Genomic DNA, 21,346 nt, shown 5'->3' on the forward strand with positions numbered 1-21,346 from the left:
GTCCTGTGAAATAATGACTTCCAGAATACCAGCGCAGGTTGGGGTGCCTTTCCTTTTCCCCCCACTATCGTAGGTAAGCAGTGGCCATTGTCTCATCTCCTAGTGATGGCTCTGCTTCCGGCTTCCTGTATCTGATCTGCTCTGAGGTCAGGAAGCCAGGGCCCCATAGAGTTTGTGTGAATATTCTGCTTGAATTTAACAAGAGTAGCTGTTTGAATTACTCATAAGCTTTTATTTTTTAACATACTTCTTGGTTGTTGGCTATGTAGATTACCGTACTATAGCACCTCATTTTCTAGAAACCAAAAAAAATCTCATCATAAGAAAAATAAAGTGATTTTCATGGACCACTTGCTTAAACTGTGTACAGCAAATTCTGACACCTCTTACCACACAGTGCAATGGAATACTGATTATATTTTACTTTGTTTTTTGGTATCTTTTCTGTTTCACTTTTTATCTCGACAACCACATTGTAAGTTTTTGTGATTGAGTGTAGGGATTCTTGTGATTGTGATTTTTGTGATTGAGTGTATTTTCCAGTTAAATATGCATGATTGCTTGATTATAAGGTATAGTAGTGTTCTTTGTACTGTGATTAATTACAAAGTAATTAATTTCTTTTAAGGAAAAAGAAAACTTGCTATTCCTCATGTCCTTCAGGCTGACATTTGCATTTACTCTTTAGCTTGGCTGATCCTTTTCTATCTTCAAGGGGGGAAAGAAAACCACCTAAATCAGGAACCATGCCCTTTCCACACAGCTCTCTATCGGCCACTGTTTAGATCTAGAATAATGACTACTGAACCCTTTTGACAAATGCTTCCATTTAGTATAATACTCAGTTCATATAGAATCCTACTCCAAGGGGTCATAGAGATCATTTGGATTCCCTTATTACAGATTAGAGAACAGAGGCTCACAGAGGATCTGGTTTCCTTTTCCCATCATAAAATGGTGCCCTCCATTTATATAGAGCTTCATGGTTTCTGATGTGCTCTAAACATCTTTCATTCAGTCTCCTTTGAGTCTCACACTACCCTGATATGTGGTCAAGTATTATTCCTTCTTTACAGATAAGAAAACAGTCTCAAGTTGAGGGCTTGGGCCTTATTCCAATTCTTTGAACCTCTATTCCTGTAGTTTATCGCTAGCCCAGCTATTCTTAAACCCTACTTACTTCAAAGGATGTCATTTCACTCTAAATTCGTTTCAGGAATAACTGCACTGCAGTGGTTTCTACTCTGGGTCCTGAGACCTAGAATATGATCTTCCTTGCCCATTAGAGATAACCTCTCTGAAATGCTGAAGAAATTGCTTTTCTGTCTCCAGGATACTCAATATGCAGCATGTCAATGCCACCCAAGTCCAAAGCAGCCACGCCCCACCCCATGTTCCTTCCTGTCTTTCAGCTGAGTGCCAGGAAGGTCAGCTGCTTCCCAGAGTAGGGACCTGCCTATAATACACCCTACACACTCAGTCTGGCACAGGGTGATGTAGTAGTTCCCAACCCTCTTTGTATTATTAGATAATTGCCATCCATTAGAGTATCTGTTACAGGAGTGAGAGTCAAAGTGCTAATTTCTTTTAATTTATTACTTAAGAAAACATCTTCCTTCTAGTCGCTGTTTTAGGTTTCCATCACTGCATATGTACATAATGCTTCCCTGGTGTTATGTGTGGGTCTGCTTGCATGTAAGTGCAGGGGAGAGCAGGATGTCAGTGTGTATGAGACCTGACTGATCCACTGATCCTTTCCCTTTTCCAGATTGTTTTTAAGCAGCTATCCTCAGGGGATTCTCTGGCTCTGTGAAAGTGAAAGTGAAGTTGCTCAGTGGTGTCTGACTCTTTGCGACCCTGTGGACTGTAGCCTACCAGGCTACTCCATCCGAGGGATTCTCCAGGCAAGCGTACTGGAGTGAGTTGCCCTTTCCTTCTCCAGGAGATCTTCCCAACCCAGGGATTGAACCCCGGTCTCCCGCATTGCAGGCAGACGCTTTACCATCTGAGCCACCAGGGAAGACTGGTTCTGTACTCGGATGCAAATCGGCAGGCACTCGCTTTCTCATTCTTGTCTTCTTTGTGGTGCATTTCAGAGCACTTTTAAGGTCACCACAGAGCTTGCGATTCATTATAGCCATAGTTCCCAAAGCAAATTAAGAAAAGCCAGGTCATTTCTTCTGCTCTCTCCTGGATGGAGAGAGCCCAAGAGTAGCTCTTTAATCCTATCCTGTACTCTTTAGACTCCCTTTACTACCACCCTCTGGCAATGAAAGAATTAGTTTTCCTTCTTAGAGTCAACAGAATGAGTCAATCTCTGGGCTAATGGCTGCTGTTGCTGATGTTAAGTCGCTTCAGTGTCCGACTCTGTGTGACCCCATAGACGGCAGCCCACCAGGCTCCCCCACCCCTGGGATTCTCCAGGCAAGAACACTGGGAGTGGGTTGCCATTTCCTTCTCCAATGCATGAAAGTGAAGTTGCTCAGTCGTGTCCAACTCTTTACGACCCCATGGACTGCAGCCTACCAGACTCCTCCATCCATGGGATTTCCCAGGCAAGAGTACTGGAGTGGGTTGCCATTGTCTTCGCCGGGGCTAATGGCTGGGTTAAGATTATTTCTATATTGATTTTGCCTGCCACAATTCTTGACCATCTCCTTTATGGTTTATTAGGTTCTGTGATCTTGAGAGGAGAGGTACTGGGCAAATATTTAAAATATGTACTTTAGATGTATTTAGACCAAGAAAACACTCAGAAACCTCTGGATTATAGGAATAAATGTAAAATATTACAAATATGACCTGTTCTCCAGGGGAAAAAAATCTTTTGGGTGACCAATCAGAACCAATTTGAGTCTCTTTCTCTATATTAAATAGGAATAATGAGACTGGGCCCCATATTTTAAGTGATTATTTACCTTTAGGTGGTAGAAATACAGATTTTTTTTTCTTAGCTTTAAAAATACTATTTTTTCCCCAAAGCTTCATATAATGAACACATATTATTATTAAAGATATATTCATAAGAAGTTTTATTTTTTAAACTAAAGTTACCTGCTGCTGCTGCTAAGTCGCTTCAGTCATGTCCAACTCTGTGTGACCCCATAGACGGCAGCCCACCAGGCTCCCCCATCCCTGGGATTCTCTAGGCAAGAATACTGGAGTGGGTTGCCATTTCCTTCTCCAATGCATGAAAGTGAAAAGTCAAAGTGAAGTCACTCAGTCGTGTCCGACTCTTAGCGACCCCATGGACTGCAGCCTACCAGGCTCCTCCGTCCATGGGATTTTTCCAGGCAAGAGTACTGGAGTGGGGTGCCATTGCCTTCTCCACACATAGCTTTCTAGCACTTCCTGAATTGAGTTCACCTGTGTGGCCTTGTATTTAAGCCCTTTTTGCTCTTACACACTCCCCCCTTGCCCTCACCCAGGATTTCAGAATTTGACTCTGTTGCAGATGAGTAATACTAATCTGTGGGCAGAAGTAGACCCTAGCCCATCTTGATACACGTGACTTCGGTGAGCTCAGCCTTTATGTTCTGAGCCTTTCCATATTACCTTCAGGTAGAAGTACAAAGGGACATCTTTATACAAAGAAGGGATTTCTGTACAGTCTGAAAAGACACCCTGCTTAGAAGAGATGGGTTATGCTCATTTTCATGATCAATATTTATTGACTATCATGTGCATAGTTGGGATATTTCTTGAAACAAGTGTAATATATCTATTATTAGCATAGGAAGTGAATATATTTTAGCTCAGTTAACTTAAGAAACTGATCACTTTGGCCTCTTGGATTCTTTCAAAATGACCTAGAAAGTATCATTCTGGAATGATTAAAATTTGAAATGGTTGAAACATAGCCATTAAAAGCATGGGAATTTGTTTCTAAAATGGTAACTAAGTGTTGAAATATTAAAAGTTTGAGAAGTAAATTCACTTATAGAGTTGCCTTAACTATATATCACTTAATATATAAATGGTGTATTACTTAATATGTCATTTATTCACTTAAGGTATCATCTAGAACATGTAGCTTTTTCTTTTCACTGGTCCCTTCTTCCTAGCTCCTGAGTACAAAAATAAAGTAGCAGTTAAAATAACTGAGTAAATTAAAATGAAAAATTAGAAGATTAAAGTAGCACTCTTTCACAGTATTTTATCAAGGTAAATTAACAGACTGTGGTTCTTAAAAATAGCTCATCTGGAGCATTTCTAAGATGGAAACCTCATCAGGACTATCCCGCCACCCACACCCCCTAAAAAACTCCAAAATAAATTTACTTCTGATCTTGGCTATTGTTAGATAGGTTCTATAATGATCATATTATAGAAGGAACAAAGACTTGGTGCTTTTAAAAAATACTAGATATAGAAATTTTATGTCAATGCCAGATTTATAATTCAGTTTATGATGTTGGAAAGATGAATGTTATTTTTCATCCTCCCCCTCCATGGTTGTTCGTTGGTTTATTTAGTGTTGTCTGAGTTTGCTTTACTGAGTTTTTAAAATTTTTTATTGAAGTATAATTGATCCACAGTGTCATATTACTTTAAGGTGTACAACAAGGTGATTCAGATATATCTATCTATCTATCTATCTATCTATATATATATATATACTCTTTTTTAGATTCTTTTCCAGTATAGATTATTATAAGATATTGAATATAGTTCTCTGTGCTATACAGTAGGTCCATGATGGCTATAAATATTATTTTCAGAGTACATAAGATGAAGTTTTTCCAAGTAAAGTACTTTTCACCTAAAACCATTCTCCTAAACTGATGTTACAGTATCAAAGGAGGTATGGTTTAATGTAACTAAATAGTCTCTGTGAATTTTAATAATGATTTTATGGTCTTTCAGTCTTATAATTAAAGTGCTTGATGAAGGTGATTTTTTTGGCCTTGGAGTGATTATGTATCGCCAGCCTGTTACTTTGATAATACAAATCGCAGGTTCCTTGTATTTAGATGTATGGGATCTCCTATTTATGATCCAATTTAAGCACTGTGTTGTAGTGTAATATTTGCAGATTTTTTAAAAAGATACACACACATGTATATTTTTCATTGATCTATTATATGCTTTCTGCCTTCTTGGAGTTGGTACCAGTGCTACCGTCCATGCCAAACAGTGGCCTTCATCCTTTTCTCCCTGTGTGTTCTGAAGTTCTCTCTTGCTAACATGCTTTATTCCCTTGCCTTCCTGGGACCCACTCCAGAACTAAACTATGCACTGTGTACTGAAACCCAAACATACCAACCTCTAGCAATTACTGACCTCTCTGCCACAGGAACCTTAGAAGCTGTTTTCTGTACTGAGTTTTAGTTAACTCAGTTGACTTGCCATTAAGATGACATACTTGCTTTTCTATTGATAAAAAGTTATTAATTTTTATTCATTGTATAAATTATCTACTGTCTTTAAGAAAGTATAAACCAAAAGTTACGAAGTTTTAAGTAAAATTTCAAAAATCATTATCTTTCTTCCTATAAAAGTGTATTTATGGATTCAAAGCAATAGAGACTCTTGAAATTATTTCGATGAATATCGGAAATTCTTAACTCTCGAATCTTACAACTTTTCTCAATAAAATTCCTGCTTCAATTTTCCTTGTAGTGGACTTTTGGGAGCAATAAAAATAAGAAGAAAGGAAAAGCCAGAAAAATAGAGAAGAAAGGAACCATGAAGAAACAAGCGAATAAAACTGCTTCCTCAGGCAGTTCGGACAAAGACAGTTCAGCGGAGAGCTCAGCTCCTGAGGAAGGTGAGTCAAGTCAGACCTGGGAGTGAACTCTTACGTGGTAAAAGCTGCAGAATCAGAAATCAGGGGGAAAGGTACCTGATTTACAGTATGGTCTCTGCCTTTATTGTAAGGCTCTCTAATCTTTTCAGTATCTGTTTAGAATCTGAATGAAGCAAGAAAAATACATGCAATTCCAAAGCATTAGTTAGGTCCTTGAAACCCACAGGAAACCCACGAGGAGTCCCTGCATTAGAATCTCTGTAACCTGTGTTTGCGTTTGCCAAAGGCAGACCAAGAATTTTCACCAGGGAAGTGAGATGAACATGTTCCACTTCACCTAGGAGAGCTGAGGAGGAATGATTATTAACGCGTGTCTTCTGCAGCATCGCCTAATCTTGTGTTTGGGCCTGTGCTGCAGGTGAAGTGTCAGATTCTGACAGCAACAGCTCCTCCTCCAGTTCAGATTCAGACTCTTCCTCAGAAGATGAGGAATTCCATGATGGCTACGGAGAAGACCTCATGGGAGATGAGGAAGATAGGGCCCGTCTGGAACAGATGACAGAAAAGGAGAGAGAGCAAGAACTGTTCAACCGCATAGAGAAGAGGGAGGTGTTGAAAAAAAGGTAAAGTAGTAGTTCCTTAATGATACATTAATAGAGTAATTTTCCAAAGTTCACATTTGGAGCCCTGTCTTCCTCGGGTTTAAGACTTAAAATTTTGGGAATTCCCCCGCAGTTCAGGGATTAGGACTCCACCCTTTCACTGCTAAGGGCACAGGTTCAATACTTGGTTGTGGAAGCAAGCCATGCAGCACAGCACCCCCCCCATCCAAAAAAAATGACTTGAAATTCTCATTGTTTATGAGTTAGAAATCTGACTTTCCTTCTAGCATGGTTTTTGTTTTTTTCCAAACTCTAATGTTAAATTGCTTTTTGGTATACAAAGGTGTTTCAGTATTTAGGATTACATGTGTAAATGACAAAAGTCTTTCCTTACCTCCTAAAAGCATTTCAAGGTGAAAATAAACTTGGCTTTCATCTCAGGAAATAGTCCTCAGAACTAGGATTATTCTGTCCCTACCTGATCATGTGAAAGAAACATAGAAGCGTTTTCTTTGGCAGCAAGTAGTCCCATTTCATCTGGGACCCTGGTTGTCCCTTCTGGAGACCATGTTAAGTCTGGTGAGTTATCCGAGACAAGAATGTTTGGCTTTCAGTCAGCAGCAAGTCATAGACATTTGTTTTGAGTGTGGATGCTTCCACAGTTACCTATATTGGAACAAACAGGACTTAAGAAGCAGTACCAGAGTTGCCAGATGGTTAAGAATGACTTCAAAAATTTGTATTTCTAAACTGTGGAGAGTATAGCAAAAGGTTCTCAACCAAGGCCAGTAGGGCCCTATGCTAAAATCACCAAGTAGCTCTAGAGAAGTGGGTGGCTTATCTCAAGGTTGGTTTTTATGTTTTTCACCTTGTATGAATGAGGCAATTAAAGAATGTTTGCAGTGAGAATTAAGACAGAAGTTCAGAGCCATTCTCAGAAATTTAGGGGGTTGTAGCTCATTTGTTTAGCTGCAGGGCAGTACATGGTTATTCAGAAACTTTTGTGAAAACATCAGTAGCATCCTAATGTGAGATATAGTGGCAGCACCAGTAATGAGGCATCCTTTTTGGTGGTGTTTTGTTTTTTTTTTGGGGGGGGGTTGTTTTGTTTGTTTTGGAGTTTTTTGTCTGTGTTTTGACTGCTTTGCGCAGCATGCTACTGCTGCTACTGCTAAGTCGCTTCAGTCGTGTCTGACTCTGTGTGATCCCATAGATGGAAGCCAACCAGGCTCCCCCATCCCTGGGATTCTCCAGGCAAGAGTACTGGAGTGGGTTGCCATTTCCTTCTCCAATGCGTGAAAGTGAAGTCGCATGCAGGATCTTAATTCCCTGACCAGGGATCCAAACCATGCCCACCACAGTGGAGGCTCAGTCCTAACCACTGGACCGCTGGGGAATGTGTTGGGTTTGGTTGTTGGGTTCTTCCCCTATTCTAGAGCTTTCCCTTTTTTATTATTTATTTACTTACTTATTCAAGCTTACTGCATAAAGGTAACTTGGTTGTGTAAAGAGCACTGATACTTTCTGTCAGAAAGTCTAGGCTCGAGTCCAACTCACTAGCCAGGTGATCTGACCCTCCTTCTGCCTCAGTCTCCCCTTGAGGGATTGTTGTTAAGTTCAGAGTGAGATGATACATGTAAGAACATAATATAAATATAAACATTTTAAATCAAGGTATAGTTGATATACAATATTATATAAGTAACATGTATAGTGATTCACAATTTTTAAAGGTTTTATATTCCATTTATATTGTTTATTGTTCAGTTGCCAAGTCTGAGTCTTTGTGGACTGCAGTACACCAGGCTGCTCTGTCCTCCAGTATCTCCCAGAGTTTGCTCAAATTCGTGTCTATTGAATCAGTGATGCTATCTAACCATCTCATCTTCTGCCACCCTCTTCCCCTTCTGCCTTCAGTTTTTCCCAGCAGCAGGGTCTTTTCCAGTGAGTCGGCTATTCATGTTAAATAGACATAGTATTGGAGCTTTAGCTTTAGCATCAGTCCTTCCTATGAATATTCAGGGTTCATTTCTTTTAGGGTTGACTGCTTTGATCTCTTTGCAGTCCCAGGGACTCTCAAGAGTCTCCTTCAGCACCACAATTCAAAAGCATTTATTCTTTAGGACTCAGTCTTCTTTATGGTCCAACTCTTACATCTGTACATGAATACTGGAAAAATCATAGCTTTGACTATATACAGACCTTTGTCAGCAAAGTGATGTATCTGCTTTTTAATATGCTGCCTAGCTTTGTTATAACTTTCATTCCCAGGAGCAAGCATCTTTTAATTTCATGGCTGCAGTCACCATCTGCAGTGATTTTGGAGCCCAAGAAAATAAATCTGTCATTGCTTCCACTTTTTCCCTCCTGTTTGGCATGAAGTGATGGGACTGAATGCCATGATCTTAGTTTTTTGACCGTTGCATTTTAAGCCAGCGTTTTCAATCTCTTCTTTCTCCCTCATCAAGAGGCTCTTGAGTTCCTCTTCACTTTCTGCCATTAGAGTGGTATCATCTGCATATCAGAGGTTGCTGATATTTCACCTTGCAATCTTGATTCCAGCTTGTGATTCATCCAGCATTTCATATGATGTACTGTGTATAGAAGTTAAGTAAGCAGGGTGACAGTGTACAGCCTTGTTATACTCTTCCCAATTTGTATTGTTAGTTATTGTAAAATATTGGCTATATTCCATGTTGTACAATATATCCTTGTAGCTTATTTTATACACAGCAGTTTGTACCTCTTAATTCCCTACCCCTATAGTGCCCCTCCCCACTTTCCTTTCCCCACTGGTAACCACTAGTTTGTTCTCTGTGTCTGTGGATCTGTTTTTTTGTTTCTGTTGTTATATTCATTAGTTTGTTGTATTTTTTAGATTTCACATATAAGTGATATCATACAGTATTTGTTCTTCTGTGTCTGACTTACTTCACTTAGCATGTGCTATGTTGTCAGTCGTGTCCGACTCTTTGCGACTCAGTGGACAGCAGCCCTCCAGGCTCCTCTGTCCATGGGATTCTCTAGGCAAGAATACTGGAGTACCATTTCCTCCTCCAAAGGATCTTCCCCACCCTGGGATTGAACCTGCATCTCTTAGGTCTCCTTCATTGGCAGGCAGGTTCTTTACCACTAGTGCCACATGGGAATCCCCTTTCTTAGCATAATCCCCTGCGAATTCATCCATGTTGTTGGAGATGGCAAAGTTTCATTCTTTTTTATGGCTGAATAGTGTTCTGGGGTGTGTGTGTGTGTGTGTGTGTGTGTATACACACCACATCTTTATCCATTCATTGCATATCTTGGTAATTGTAAATAATGCTGCTATGAACATGGGAGTGTGTGTATCTTGTTGAATTAGTTTTTTGTTGTTTTTGTTAAATATTTACCCAGGAGTGGAATTGCTGGGTCATATGGTGATTCTGGTTTTAGTTTTTTGAGAAACCTCTATACTGTTTTCCACACTGGCTGCGCCAGTTAATTTTCCTCCATTTGTTCTTTGTGTTCTCTTTGATGATAGCCATTCTGTGAGGTAATAATACCTCATTGTGGTTTTGATTTGCATTTCCATAATGATTAGTAAGATTGAGCATCTTTTCATGTGCCTATAGGTCGTCTGCATTTCCTCTTTGGAAAAATGTCTTTCCAGGTCTTCGGCCCATTTTTAAATCAGGTTTTGTTTTTGTGATAGTGAGTTGTATGAGCTGTTTATATATTTTTTATATTAACCCCTTATAAGTTTTATCATTTGCAAATATCTTCTCCCATTCAGTAGGTTGTCTTTTTGTTTTGTCAATGGTTTCCTTTACTCTTTAAAAGCTTTTAAGTTTAATTAGGTCCCATTTGTTTATTTTTGCTCTCATTTTCTTTGCTTTAGGAGACAGATCCAAATAAATATTGCTATAATTTATCTCAAAGAATATTCTGCTTATGTTTTCCTCTAGGAGTTTTATGGTTTCTGGTCTTACATTTATGTCTTTAATCTGTTTTGAGTTTTTTTTGTTTGTTTGTTTTAAGAAAATGTTCTAATTTTTTTCTTTTGCATGTAACTGTCCAGTTTTCCAGCACCTCAGATATTAACTTTTAAAAATAACTTTATTCAAAAAAAAAACTATTCAGATGTATTTTTACACACCATAGAATCCACCCATTGAAAGTGGTTGAAAGTGATTCAGTGATTTTTTTTTTAATATATTGATAAAGCTGAGCGCCGAAGAATTGATGCTTTTGAACTGTGGTGTTGGAGAAGACTCTTGAGAGTCCCTTGGACTGCAAGGAGATCCAACCAGTCCATCCTAAAGGAGATCAGTCCTGAGTGTTCATTGGAAGGACTGATGTTGAAGCTGAAACTCCAGTATTTTGGCCACCTGATGCAAAGAGCTGACTGATTTAAAAAGACCTTGATGCTGGGAAAGATTGAGGGCGGGAGGAGAAGGGGATGACAGAGGATGAGATGGTTAGATGGCATCACCAACTCAATGGACATGAGTTTGGGTGGACTCCGGGAGTTGGTGATGCCTGGCGTGCTGCGGTTCATGGGGTCGCAAAGAGTCGGACATGACTGAGCGACTGAACTGAACTGAACTGAAAGTTGTATATCCATTGACACAGTTAATTTCAGAACATTTTCATCACCCCAGGAAAAAACCCTGTACTTACTGATACTCAGTTCTCTCTATTGCCTCCTAGCCTTAGGAAACCACTAACTTATTTAGTGTCTTTGTAGATTTGCCTAATTCTGGGCATTATATATAAATGGAATCATAAATATATAGTCTTCTGTGCCTGACTTCTTTCACTTAGCATATTTTTGAAGTTCATTCATGTATCATGTGTCAGTACTTCATTCCTTTTTATGGCTGAATAATATTCCATTAAGTGTATACGTCACATTTTATTTACCTATTAATCTGTTTTGACATCTGTTTGCTGTTATGAATAATACTACTATGAACATTCATGTACAAATATTTAAGTATCTATTTTCAGTTCTTTTGGATACGTACCTAGGAGTGGAATTGCTGAGTCACATGGTAATTTTATGTTTAACTTTTTGAGAAACAACCAAACTGTTTTCCAGAGCAGCTGCATCATTTTACTTTCCCCCAAGCCATGTATGAGAGTTCCAGTTTCTCCATATCCTTGCCAACACTTGTTATTTTTCCATAATAACTATCCTGGTTGCTGTGAAGTATCTCATTGTGGTTTTGATTAGCATTTTCCTGTTGACTAATAATGTTTAAAATCTTTTCAAATCCTTGCTGGAGAAATTTTTGTTCAAATGCTTTGCCTATTTTCTAAATTGAGTTATTTGTCTTTTTGTTAAGTTTTAAGAGTTCTTTATGTATTCTGGTTACTAGGCCCTTATCGTAGAAGGAAATGGCAACCCACTCCAGTTTTCTTGCCGAGAGAATCCCGTGGACAGAGGAGCCTGGTGGGCTGCTGTCCATAGGGTCGCACAGAGTTGGACACGACTGAAGTGACTTAGCATGCATGCATGCGTTGGAGAAGGAAATGGCAACCCACTCCAGTATTCTTGCTTGGAGAATCCCAGGAATAGAGGAGCCTGGTGGGCTGCTGTCTATGGGGGTCGCACAGAGTTGGACATGACTGAAGTGACTTAGCAGCAGCAGCAGCAGCAGCAGGCCCTTATCAGATACGTAATTTGCAAGTATCTTTTCCCATTCTGTAGGTTGTATTTTTTCACTGTCAAGTATTGCTTAATGCACAAAATTTTAAAATTTGTGTGTACGATAAATGTTTTTTTTGCTTGCTCAAGCTTTTGGTATCACAGCTAAGAATTTATTGCCAAATCCAGTCGTGAACTTTTACCCCTATGTTTTCTTATAAGTTTCATAGATTTAGTTCTTATATTTAGATCATTGATTTTTTTAAATTTTACATTGGAGTATAGTTGATTTACAGTGTTGTGTTAGTTTCAGGTATACAGCAGAGCAATTCAATTATACATATATCTATTTTTTTTTAAGAATCTTCTCCCATACAGACTATTATAGTGTATTGAGTAGAATTCCCTGTGGTCTACAGTAGGTCTTTGTTGGTTATCTATTTTACATGTAGTATTGTGTATATATCAATCCCAACCTCCTGATTTACCCCTCTGCCCCTCATTGATCCATTTTCAGATCTCTCTCTCTTTTTTTTTTATGGTGTGAGGTATGAATTCAGCTTTATCATTTGGTGTAGTTGTTTAGTATCACTTGTTGAAAAGACTGTTTTTTCCCCAGTCTTGGCCCCATTGTTGAAAATCAGTTGTCTGTGGATGTATGGATTTATTTGTTGAATCTCTTCTGTTCTACTGATCATTGTTTATTGTTAGGCCAATATCATACAGTTTTGATTACTGTAGCTGTATAGTCGGTTTTTAACTTGTGAAGTGTTAAGTTATCCAACTTTGTTCTTCTTCAAAATTGTTTTGACTATCTGAGGCCCTCTGCATTCCCATAGGAATTTTAGTATTGGCTTATCAGTTTTCACAGCAGTGAAAAGAAACAGCTGGGATTTTTTTGTTTGTTTCATTCACTTTATTATTCCCTTTATAAAAAAAAATATGAAATGCTTCACGAATTTGCGTGTCATCCTTGCGAAGAGCCATACTAATCTTTTCTGTATCGTTCCAATTTTAGTATATGTGCTGCCGAAGTGAGCACACAGCTGGGATTTTTATAGGAATTGTGTTGAATCTGTTTATCAAATTTGCAAGTGTTGCCATCTTAAGTCTTTCAATCTGTGAATATGGTATCTTTCTACTTACTTAGATATTGTTTAATTTCTTCCAACAGTTCTTTAGTTTTGGGCATAAAAGGCTAGCACTTGTTTTGTTAAATTTATTCCTAAATATTATATTTATTTTTTTGGATGCTACTGTAAATGGAATTGTTTTCTTTATTTCATTTTTGGATTACACACTGCAAGTATATTGAAATACAATTAATTTTTGTATATTGACCCTATTAAGAGCTAAGTAAAAAAAAATTTTATAATTGAAAAAGAGTTTAATATTCTTATATTCTTATTGTTTATCCCTTCCATAAAATTCCTTAAATTCACACAAAACAATAGTTTTGTTTCATAAAAGCCTAATTTTTGTTACAGGGAGAGAGCCTCAATTGCATTTGTTTAAGAGAATAGCATATTTATTCACATGTTTGCGGTGATAGAGCTGAGGGAGTTATTTTTCCTAAAGAAGAAAGATTTCGAGTGGTATTTTTAAAATATAGCCTGTGTCTTGACCACCTTCAAAATGTGACAGTGATTCTCTGTGGCTCCATTATGTTTCTAATGAGACACCATCGGAGTTAATCCAATAATTAACTCTTTTCTTCCGTTTTGTGAAGTTGAGGAAGAGCTGTGTATTACCAACAAGATACAGGAGGATCCTAAATATCTTCTCTCATTCTTAAGTCTATTTCAGCTGAATGCTGTCCAGTACTTTTGGTGTGCTTATATTCAGTATTTCTAACATACTTAATATATTGGAGTTTCTTGTAGGAAACTAAAACATTAACTCCTTCCCCCCTACTTATTTTCTTTCTCCTATCTAATAGAAGTCAGTCCTTACAAATATTTCATTGCCACTTAAAAACCAAACAAATATCTTATAAACAGATTTGAAATCAGGAAAAAACTGAAAACAGCCAAAAAGAAAGAAAAGAAAGAAAAAAAGAAAAAGCAAGAAGAGGAGCAGGAAAAGAAAAAACTGACACAGATTCAAGAATCTCAGGTAGGAGATACAGTAGTCCTTGTTATCCAAAGAGTAATACCTCTGTTTTGAGTGTGTATGTATGTTTATGTAAAAGATGGGTTTATATTATAATCAGCTTAGGTCAGTTAGTGCAAGACTGTTTATGTGGTGTCTTCATCTTGTAGGTTTCATTAATCTCTGGACATATCATTTCACCATTAGCTGTGCTGTTTAACTCCTTGGGAATTCTACTGAAGTCTGCATGTAAAAAAGCAGCTCAATTGGTGTGTGAGCATTCCTTAAGGGAAAGTTGGTAAACTTCCTGTCCCAGGTAGCTAAATTGGTTATGATGTTTACTCAGGTGTATGTCATCCTGGACTTGGTAATAAATGTAGCTTGGAAAGTTAGTCATCTCTGCGTTTATCACAAAAAGCTTTGTTGACAGTATTAAAAAAAATTAGCTACGATCTAGGGAGTCCTTCCAGAAAGTGTTTACTCTGATATTTCTTTGGCTTTCTCTTTATTAGCCAGATAAGACAGGACTGACTATACTGCTGAGTCCTCTTTGTCCACAAGAGGATGCTGTCTCCCCTTAAGCAAATTTCAGTTTCTGCAGCCAATATAGATTCACATTGGAGAACTGAATTATTGTTAGTTACAGAGAATGTTATCAGCTATTGGTGAAGAGAACCATCCTTTCCCTTCGCAGGTAACATCCCACAACAAGGAACGACGTTCCAAACGGGATGAGAAACTAGATAAGAAATCTCAAGCCATGGAGGAACTAAAAGCAGAGCGAGAAAAACGGAAGAACAGAACAGGTAAGTGGGGAAAATGTAATGGCTACTTTGTGTCTTTGATCATATGATTTGACTTCCCGATGCCATTTTTATCTCCCCGCTCACCCTTTTAGCTCTCAAGTGTAGACAGTTCCAAACACAGAGAATAGTATAATAAACTCATGAACCCATCCTCCAACTTCAGCAGTCAGCTCATAGCCAATCTTATTAAATCTGTACTGCCTTTTCCTTTGGGTTATTTTAAATGTTTATTTTTATTTATTTGGCTGCACCAGGTCTTAGCTGCAGCATGTGAACTCTGGAGTCTCAATATGTGGAATCTAGTTTCCTGACCAGGGATTGAACCCAGGCCACCTGCATTGGGAGTGCAAAGTCTTAGCCACTGAAACACCAGGGACGTCCCTCTCTGGGTTATTTTAAAGTAAATCTCAGCATCATCACATTTCAACCATAAATACTTTAATATGTATTTCTTAAAGATTAGGACTCTTAAATATAACTACAGTACCATTACCACAGCTAAAAAAAGTGACAAATATTTTCTTCCAGTCTGTAGGTTGTCTTTTTGTTTTATTTATGGTTTCCTTTGCTATGCAAAAGCTTGTAAGTTTGAGTTGGTCCATTTGTTTATTTTGCTTTTATTTCTATTGCCTTGGGAGACAGAGAAAACATTGGTGTGATTTATATCAGAGAATGTTTTGCCTGTGTTCTCTTCTAGGAGTTTTATGGTGTCATGTCTCATATTTAAGTCTTTAAGCCACAAAATGGTGATATCATTCTTTCATCTACTATCTGGTTTACTTATGTAAAGAGAAACTTACCAGCTATTCAGTTAACACCAGGGACATTTTGTATTTACTAGTTCTCAAAAGAATGAGATAGTTCCTTAGCAAACTCCAACTGTAACCAGTGAGATTTGTTTGTTTGTTTTGAATATCTTTGGGAACTCATGGATTTTTAACATACTTTATGTTTTTATTCCATTGCAGTTATTATTGTTGAGACTCAAATTGTCTTATCTTCAACCAGTTGTAGCCTGAATCTTTTGACAGGAAACAAAGGCCTTAGTCTTTAATAATCCAGTGGTCTTTCGTAGCTTTCTTGCTTTCTGGATTTAGAGTCAGCCATTTCTCTAAGGAGCCCAATTCATCTTTGCGCTTTGGGGTGGGTTTTTTCCTCCCTCATGAGAAATTGTATTTTAACCATAGTCTAGACACAAGGAACACTGCTGGATTGGTTATTACTTCTAAAGTCTTTTCAATATCCAGAGCTAGGTTTTTTTTTTTTTTTTAATTTTTAGGATACATTCATTTTGAGCCTCATACTGATGTATCTGTTTCAAAACTAGGATGCCAAGGTTTTTTTTGTTTTGTTTTGTTTTGTTTATGCTTTATAACAACTTTCTTGAGGTATAATTAAGGTACCATGCTCTTTACTCGTTTAAAGCATACAGGGCCTTTAATATATTCACAGCTGTGTAATAAAACTCAATGAGTTTTCAAGTGTTTCATTACTCTAAAAAGAAACCTCATATCCCTTAGCTGTCACCCCCTCAGTCCTGTTATTTCCCAGCCCTAGCCTAGTCCTCTTATTTCCCAACCACTGGCCTACTTTCTGTCACTATGGACTTGCCTGTTCTGGACCTTTCATATAAATGGAATCATACACTATATGGTCCCTTGTGTCTGACTTCTTTTACTTAGCATGCTTTTAGATTCACCCATGTTGTAGCATGTATCATACTTCTTCCTTTTATGTCTGAATAATGTTCCATTATATGTCTGTACACATTTTATTTGTCCCTTCACCTCTTGAGCGACACTGGATTGTTTTCACTTTTTGACTGTTGCAAATAATGCTGCTCTGAGCATTTATGTGTAAGTTATTGGGTAGACAGATTTTCACTTCTCTTGCCTATACACTTAGGAGCAGAATTGTTGAAGCATATGGTAACTTTGGTATTGGAGAAGACTCTTGAGGGTCCCTTGGACTGCAAGGAGATCCAACCAGTCCATTCTGAAGGAGATCAGCCCTGGGATTTCTTTGGAAGGAATGATGCTGAAGCTGAAACTCCAGTACTTTGGCCACCTCATGTGAAGAGTTGACTCATTGGAAAAGACTCTGATGCTGGGAGGGACTGGGGGAAGGAGGAGAAGGGGACGACAGAGGATGAGATGGCTGGATGCATCACCGACTCGATGGAGATGAGTTTGACTAAACTCCGGGGGTTGATGATGCACAGGAGGCCTGGCGTGCTGAGATTCATGGGGTCCCAAAGAGTCGGACACGACAGAGCGACTGAACTGACTGACTGATGGTAACTTTGTGTTTGACCTTCTGAGAAACTGCCAGGCAGTTTTCCAAGAGACTTAACCATTTTGCATTTTCACCAGCAATGTATGAGCGTTCTCCTCTGTTTTCACATCCTCACTAACACTTGTCATCATCTTTTTTATTATAACCATCTTAGTGGGTATGACGTGGTATCTTATTGTGGTTTTGATTTGCCTTTTTCTAATGACTAGTGATACTGAGCATTTTTTTGTATGCTTATTGGCCATTTGGGTATCTTCTTTGATGAAATGTCTAGTCAGGTCCTTCGCCCGTTTTTTAATCAAGTTCTCTGTTTTTTGTTGTTATTGAGTAGAAGGACTTTAATTATTTTCAATTTTAGTTCATTATCTGATATATGATTTACAACGGGTTTCTCCTGATCTATAGGTTGTCTGTTTCCTCTTGATAGTGTTGTTTGATGCATAAAAGTTAATTTTGATGAAGTACTATTTATCTTCTGCTGTTTATCTACTTTTTCTTTAGTTGCCTGTGCTTTGGATATCATATCCAAGAAATCATTGCCAAATGCAGTGTCATAAACTTTTCCCCCTACTTCCTTTGAAAATTTTGATAATTTTAACTGTTACATGTAGATCTTTGATTCATTTTCATCTTTTTGTATGGTGGGAAGTAAAAGTCCACTTTTTTTTGTCATGTGGGATATCCAGTTTTCCCAGGACAAGGTTTTGAGATGACTGTCATTTCCCTATTGATTGGTCTTGACATCCTTGTCAGAAATCATCTAACCATAGATACAAGGGTTTATTTCTACACTCTCTATTTCATTGGTCTGTATATCTTTCAGATGACTTTTTCAGAGTCACCTGTTGGGAGTTCCTTGGTGGTCTAGTGGTTAGAATTTGATGCTTTCACTGCCTTGGCCTGTGTTCAATCCCTGGTCAGGGTCCTGAGATCCCACAAGCCAGGTGGCGTGGCCCAAAAAAAGTCACTTATTAAGTGTTCTTTTTGTGTGGTTGTGCCATCAAGTGAATACTTCGTTTCATTTTATTTCTGATCTGTAGAGATGATATTATTTTTTTTTCTTTTATGATTATATAAAATACAAGGTTCCAAAGTCAAACTTTCTAAATAAGGTATGTTCAAAGAAATATAGAACCTATACCCTTCTGTTTCACTCCTTGCCTCCCTCCCATAGTAGGCAGCCTTCCTTTTTAGTTTTTTAAACAAAAGGAGCAGATTCACCTTCCGTCTTGAATTAATGGCAGCACATTATACACACTTTTCTCTACCTTGCTTTTTTCACTTACTCATACATTCTAGAGATAACTCCTTAGGTCGAGCAGTGGTTGGTAGACTACCTGTTTTGTAATGATTTGATTGGAATACAGCGATGCCCATTTTTCATAATTGTCTGTGGCTGCTTCCTGTCTACAGCAGCAAAGTTGTGTCGTTGATACAGTAACCATATGAAGCCCATCCTAAAATATTTACTATCTGTTCATTTAAAAAGATTTTCTGACTCAGGATGCAATGTAATGGCTCAACTTGGCTCATTCCTTGTTTCGCAGCTGCAGGGTGGCTCACTGGGTCAGTGTGCTAGAGGTGATTCAGCCACTCCCCTTTGCAGACATTTGGGTTGTTTTCAGTCTTGTGCTATTACATGTAGTGCTGTAAATTCAAAATAAGGTTTCCCTGAAAGACTCTGAAGACATCTTTAGTTTTTCCTCATTTTTCCTGCCCATCTCCAGGTGTCTTGAGAACAATAAAAGACTAGTGTCAGCAGAGTTGGTATCCCTTTTTGCCCACTTAGTTACTATCTTCCAACACCCTCCCTCACCCCCTTTATTTTTATCTGCTGGGGCTTGACATTTGGTATGATTTTAAACTTTCTGGGTAACTCACTTGTATAGATAGCCCAAGTAATCACAATCCAGGCCAGAGATGGTAGAGCTATCTAGTAAATCTTTTTCTACATTCCAGTCCTTTTTTTCAGAGATGAAAGATGTTTCTTATTGAGAAAACCTTAGTAAACATTTCCTTTTTTTTTTTTAAGCTGAGCTCCTTGCCAAGAAACAGCCATTAAAAACTAGTGAGGTGTACTCTGACGACGAAGAGGAGGAGGAGGATGACAAGTCCAGTGAAAAGTCAGACCGCTCATCCCGAACAACGTCATCCGATGAGGAAGAGGAGTAAGCTGTGCACGTTTTGATCTAGTAGTCAGGATGGGTGGGTTCTACGGGGAAAGATTTAGTGTAGTTTCCAAATATCTCCTCCTGTTTGGCGACAAACTGTGGTTTGGTCCAGTACCCTGAATTGCCGAGCTGAGTTTGTGAGCACATCTGCCAAACAGGCTTCTGCCTTTGGCTCATAGGCTGCACCCCTGAACATTTCATCAGGATTTGGCAGGTAAGAATTGCCTTCATGTCACCCTCAGATTGGCCAAGAGCTTCCATTAGTTTTCTTTCTCTGATAATGGGTTATCTGGGATAGCAACCTCATTCGAGACAGTTCACAGTCCTGGTCAGAAACAGGATTGTAGTCCCACTTTCCTGTTGCTTCGTGTATTTCTCCTGCTGTGTGAAATCACATATACTTTGGTTAAGTTTTAAGAAGTTGGTATTTTTTATTTACCTTGATCTGTTAGTACAATAACAGTTTTCCCAGCGTCCTTTGTTCCTCACAGGAAAGAAGAGATCCCTCCAAAATCACAACCGGTCTCCTTACCAGAGGAATTGAATCGGGTTCGATTATCACGGCATAAGCTGGAACGTTGGTGTCATATGCCCTTCTTCGCTAAAACAGTCACAGGATGTTTTGTACGGATTGGCATTGGAAACCACAACAGCAAACCAGTTTACCGGGTTAGTATTTCTTTCCTTGGACAGTTGTAGGATGTTTTAAATATAATGATTCTTGGCTAAGAGTATGAATGGCTGAACAGACCTTTCGCTTTTCTGCCACCATTTGATGGGAAAATAGATTCCAGTAGAGATGTCATTAGATTAGCCACAATCTGAGGCAACCAGGGATCAAGCTGACCTGCTGCCAGAAGAGTACTTGGAGCCCAAAAGTTTAGATTTAGAATAATTTTTTCTATCCTTCCATATAAAAGCAAGACAGGAGACATTTATGAAGTCTTTGTCAGGAGTTATGTAATCTGGAAGACTTATTCATTTGAAAAATGATGAAAAATTTCCACATTACATACTAAGTGACTTCTGGAACAGGGAGTTATATTGAGGTTTAAAAAATAAACAAAACCTTCCAACCTATTGAGATTATTTTGTGAGTTCCAGCTCTGCTTCTGTGGTCTGGATGACTACAGCATAGCTGGTTGGTTTGTTTTTTCTTTTCTTTTCTTGTTTGTTTTATTCTGAGTTGTTTGATTTTAACCTGTGTTTACCCCCTTGTGTGAGGACCAGTGGCCATGCCATGTCCCAGAAGCCTTGGGAGCAGAAACAGACATCATGGTCTTCACATTTGATTGATAAAACTGACCTCTGAAAGCCAAGTGCACCCCCAATAAGGCAGAATTAAGTTAGAGGGGAATTTGCCAACGGGTCCCACCAGGCTAACTGCGTCATCACTTTGGGCACAGGTGCTTGGCTATCTGAGTCCTAAGCCTGAGAACGGTGCCCAGAGCACCTTGAAGCTATGGGGCTCCTCTCAGTTTAGAGTCACTTGTTTGCACTCAGGCAGATGAAGCCAGAGGGTGGGGTGGAGGACTTCAAACGAGTGTGTTGTAACTGGTGTCTCTGTCCTCACTTAGGTTGCTGAGATCACGGGTGTTGTGGAAACCGCCAAAGTTTACCAGCTTGGTGGCACCAGAACAAACAAAGGGCTACAGCTACGGTAGGAGAGGTGCTTCCGTGGCCGATTCTGTTCCCACTGCAAACAGGCATGGCCTGCTGGGGCTGTTGCTTGCTCCCAGTGTTCTCTTTCTTATAATACTGTTTGTGTTGTCCCCACCAGGGGCTTGGAGGGAAACTTGTGTTCTGCCCTTGCCCATAGGGAAGGTAGGGTGTAGCTGTCTCATAGGGGACGTTGAATGGTGGAACACACAGAAGGAAGACGATCACAAGATCTGCTCCTCCCAGAGTCCTGCAGGCATTCCTCAGCGAGTGTGGGCAGGAGGCTTGCTTCTGGTCCTGGCTCCATCATCAACTAACCTGATCTCTCACAAGCCAGGTCACCT

At 38.9% G+C, this 21,346-nt stretch overlaps 1 protein-coding gene and 1 non-coding gene across 2 annotated transcripts in view; one reads left to right on the forward strand and one right to left on the reverse strand.

Annotated features, from left to right (window-relative positions):
- The window catches only part of RTF1 (RTF1 homolog, Paf1/RNA polymerase II complex component), a 44,514-nt gene that overhangs the window by 16,268 nt on the left and 6,900 nt on the right, over positions 1–21,346 (forward strand). Inside the window, exons 3-9 of the mRNA XM_069596057.1 lie at positions 5,623–5,770; positions 6,168–6,372; positions 13,981–14,095; positions 14,766–14,877; positions 19,205–19,340; positions 19,835–20,012; positions 20,921–21,003. Of these exons, the coding sequence (XP_069452158.1) occupies positions 5,623–5,770; positions 6,168–6,372; positions 13,981–14,095; positions 14,766–14,877; positions 19,205–19,340; positions 19,835–20,012; positions 20,921–21,003 (977 nt within the window). The remainder of the gene's footprint in view (positions 1–5,622; positions 5,771–6,167; positions 6,373–13,980; positions 14,096–14,765; positions 14,878–19,204; positions 19,341–19,834; positions 20,013–20,920; positions 21,004–21,346) is intronic.
- LOC138444430 (U6 spliceosomal RNA) lies at positions 12,917–13,022 on the reverse strand. Its single transcript, XR_011258462.1, has one exon. It is a non-coding gene; the product is annotated as a U6 spliceosomal RNA (small nuclear RNA).

Source organism: Ovis canadensis, chromosome 7 (genome assembly GCF_042477335.2).
Source record: "Ovis canadensis isolate MfBH-ARS-UI-01 breed Bighorn chromosome 7, ARS-UI_OviCan_v2, whole genome shotgun sequence".
NCBI classification, from domain to species: Eukaryota; Metazoa; Chordata; class Mammalia; order Artiodactyla; family Bovidae; genus Ovis; species Ovis canadensis.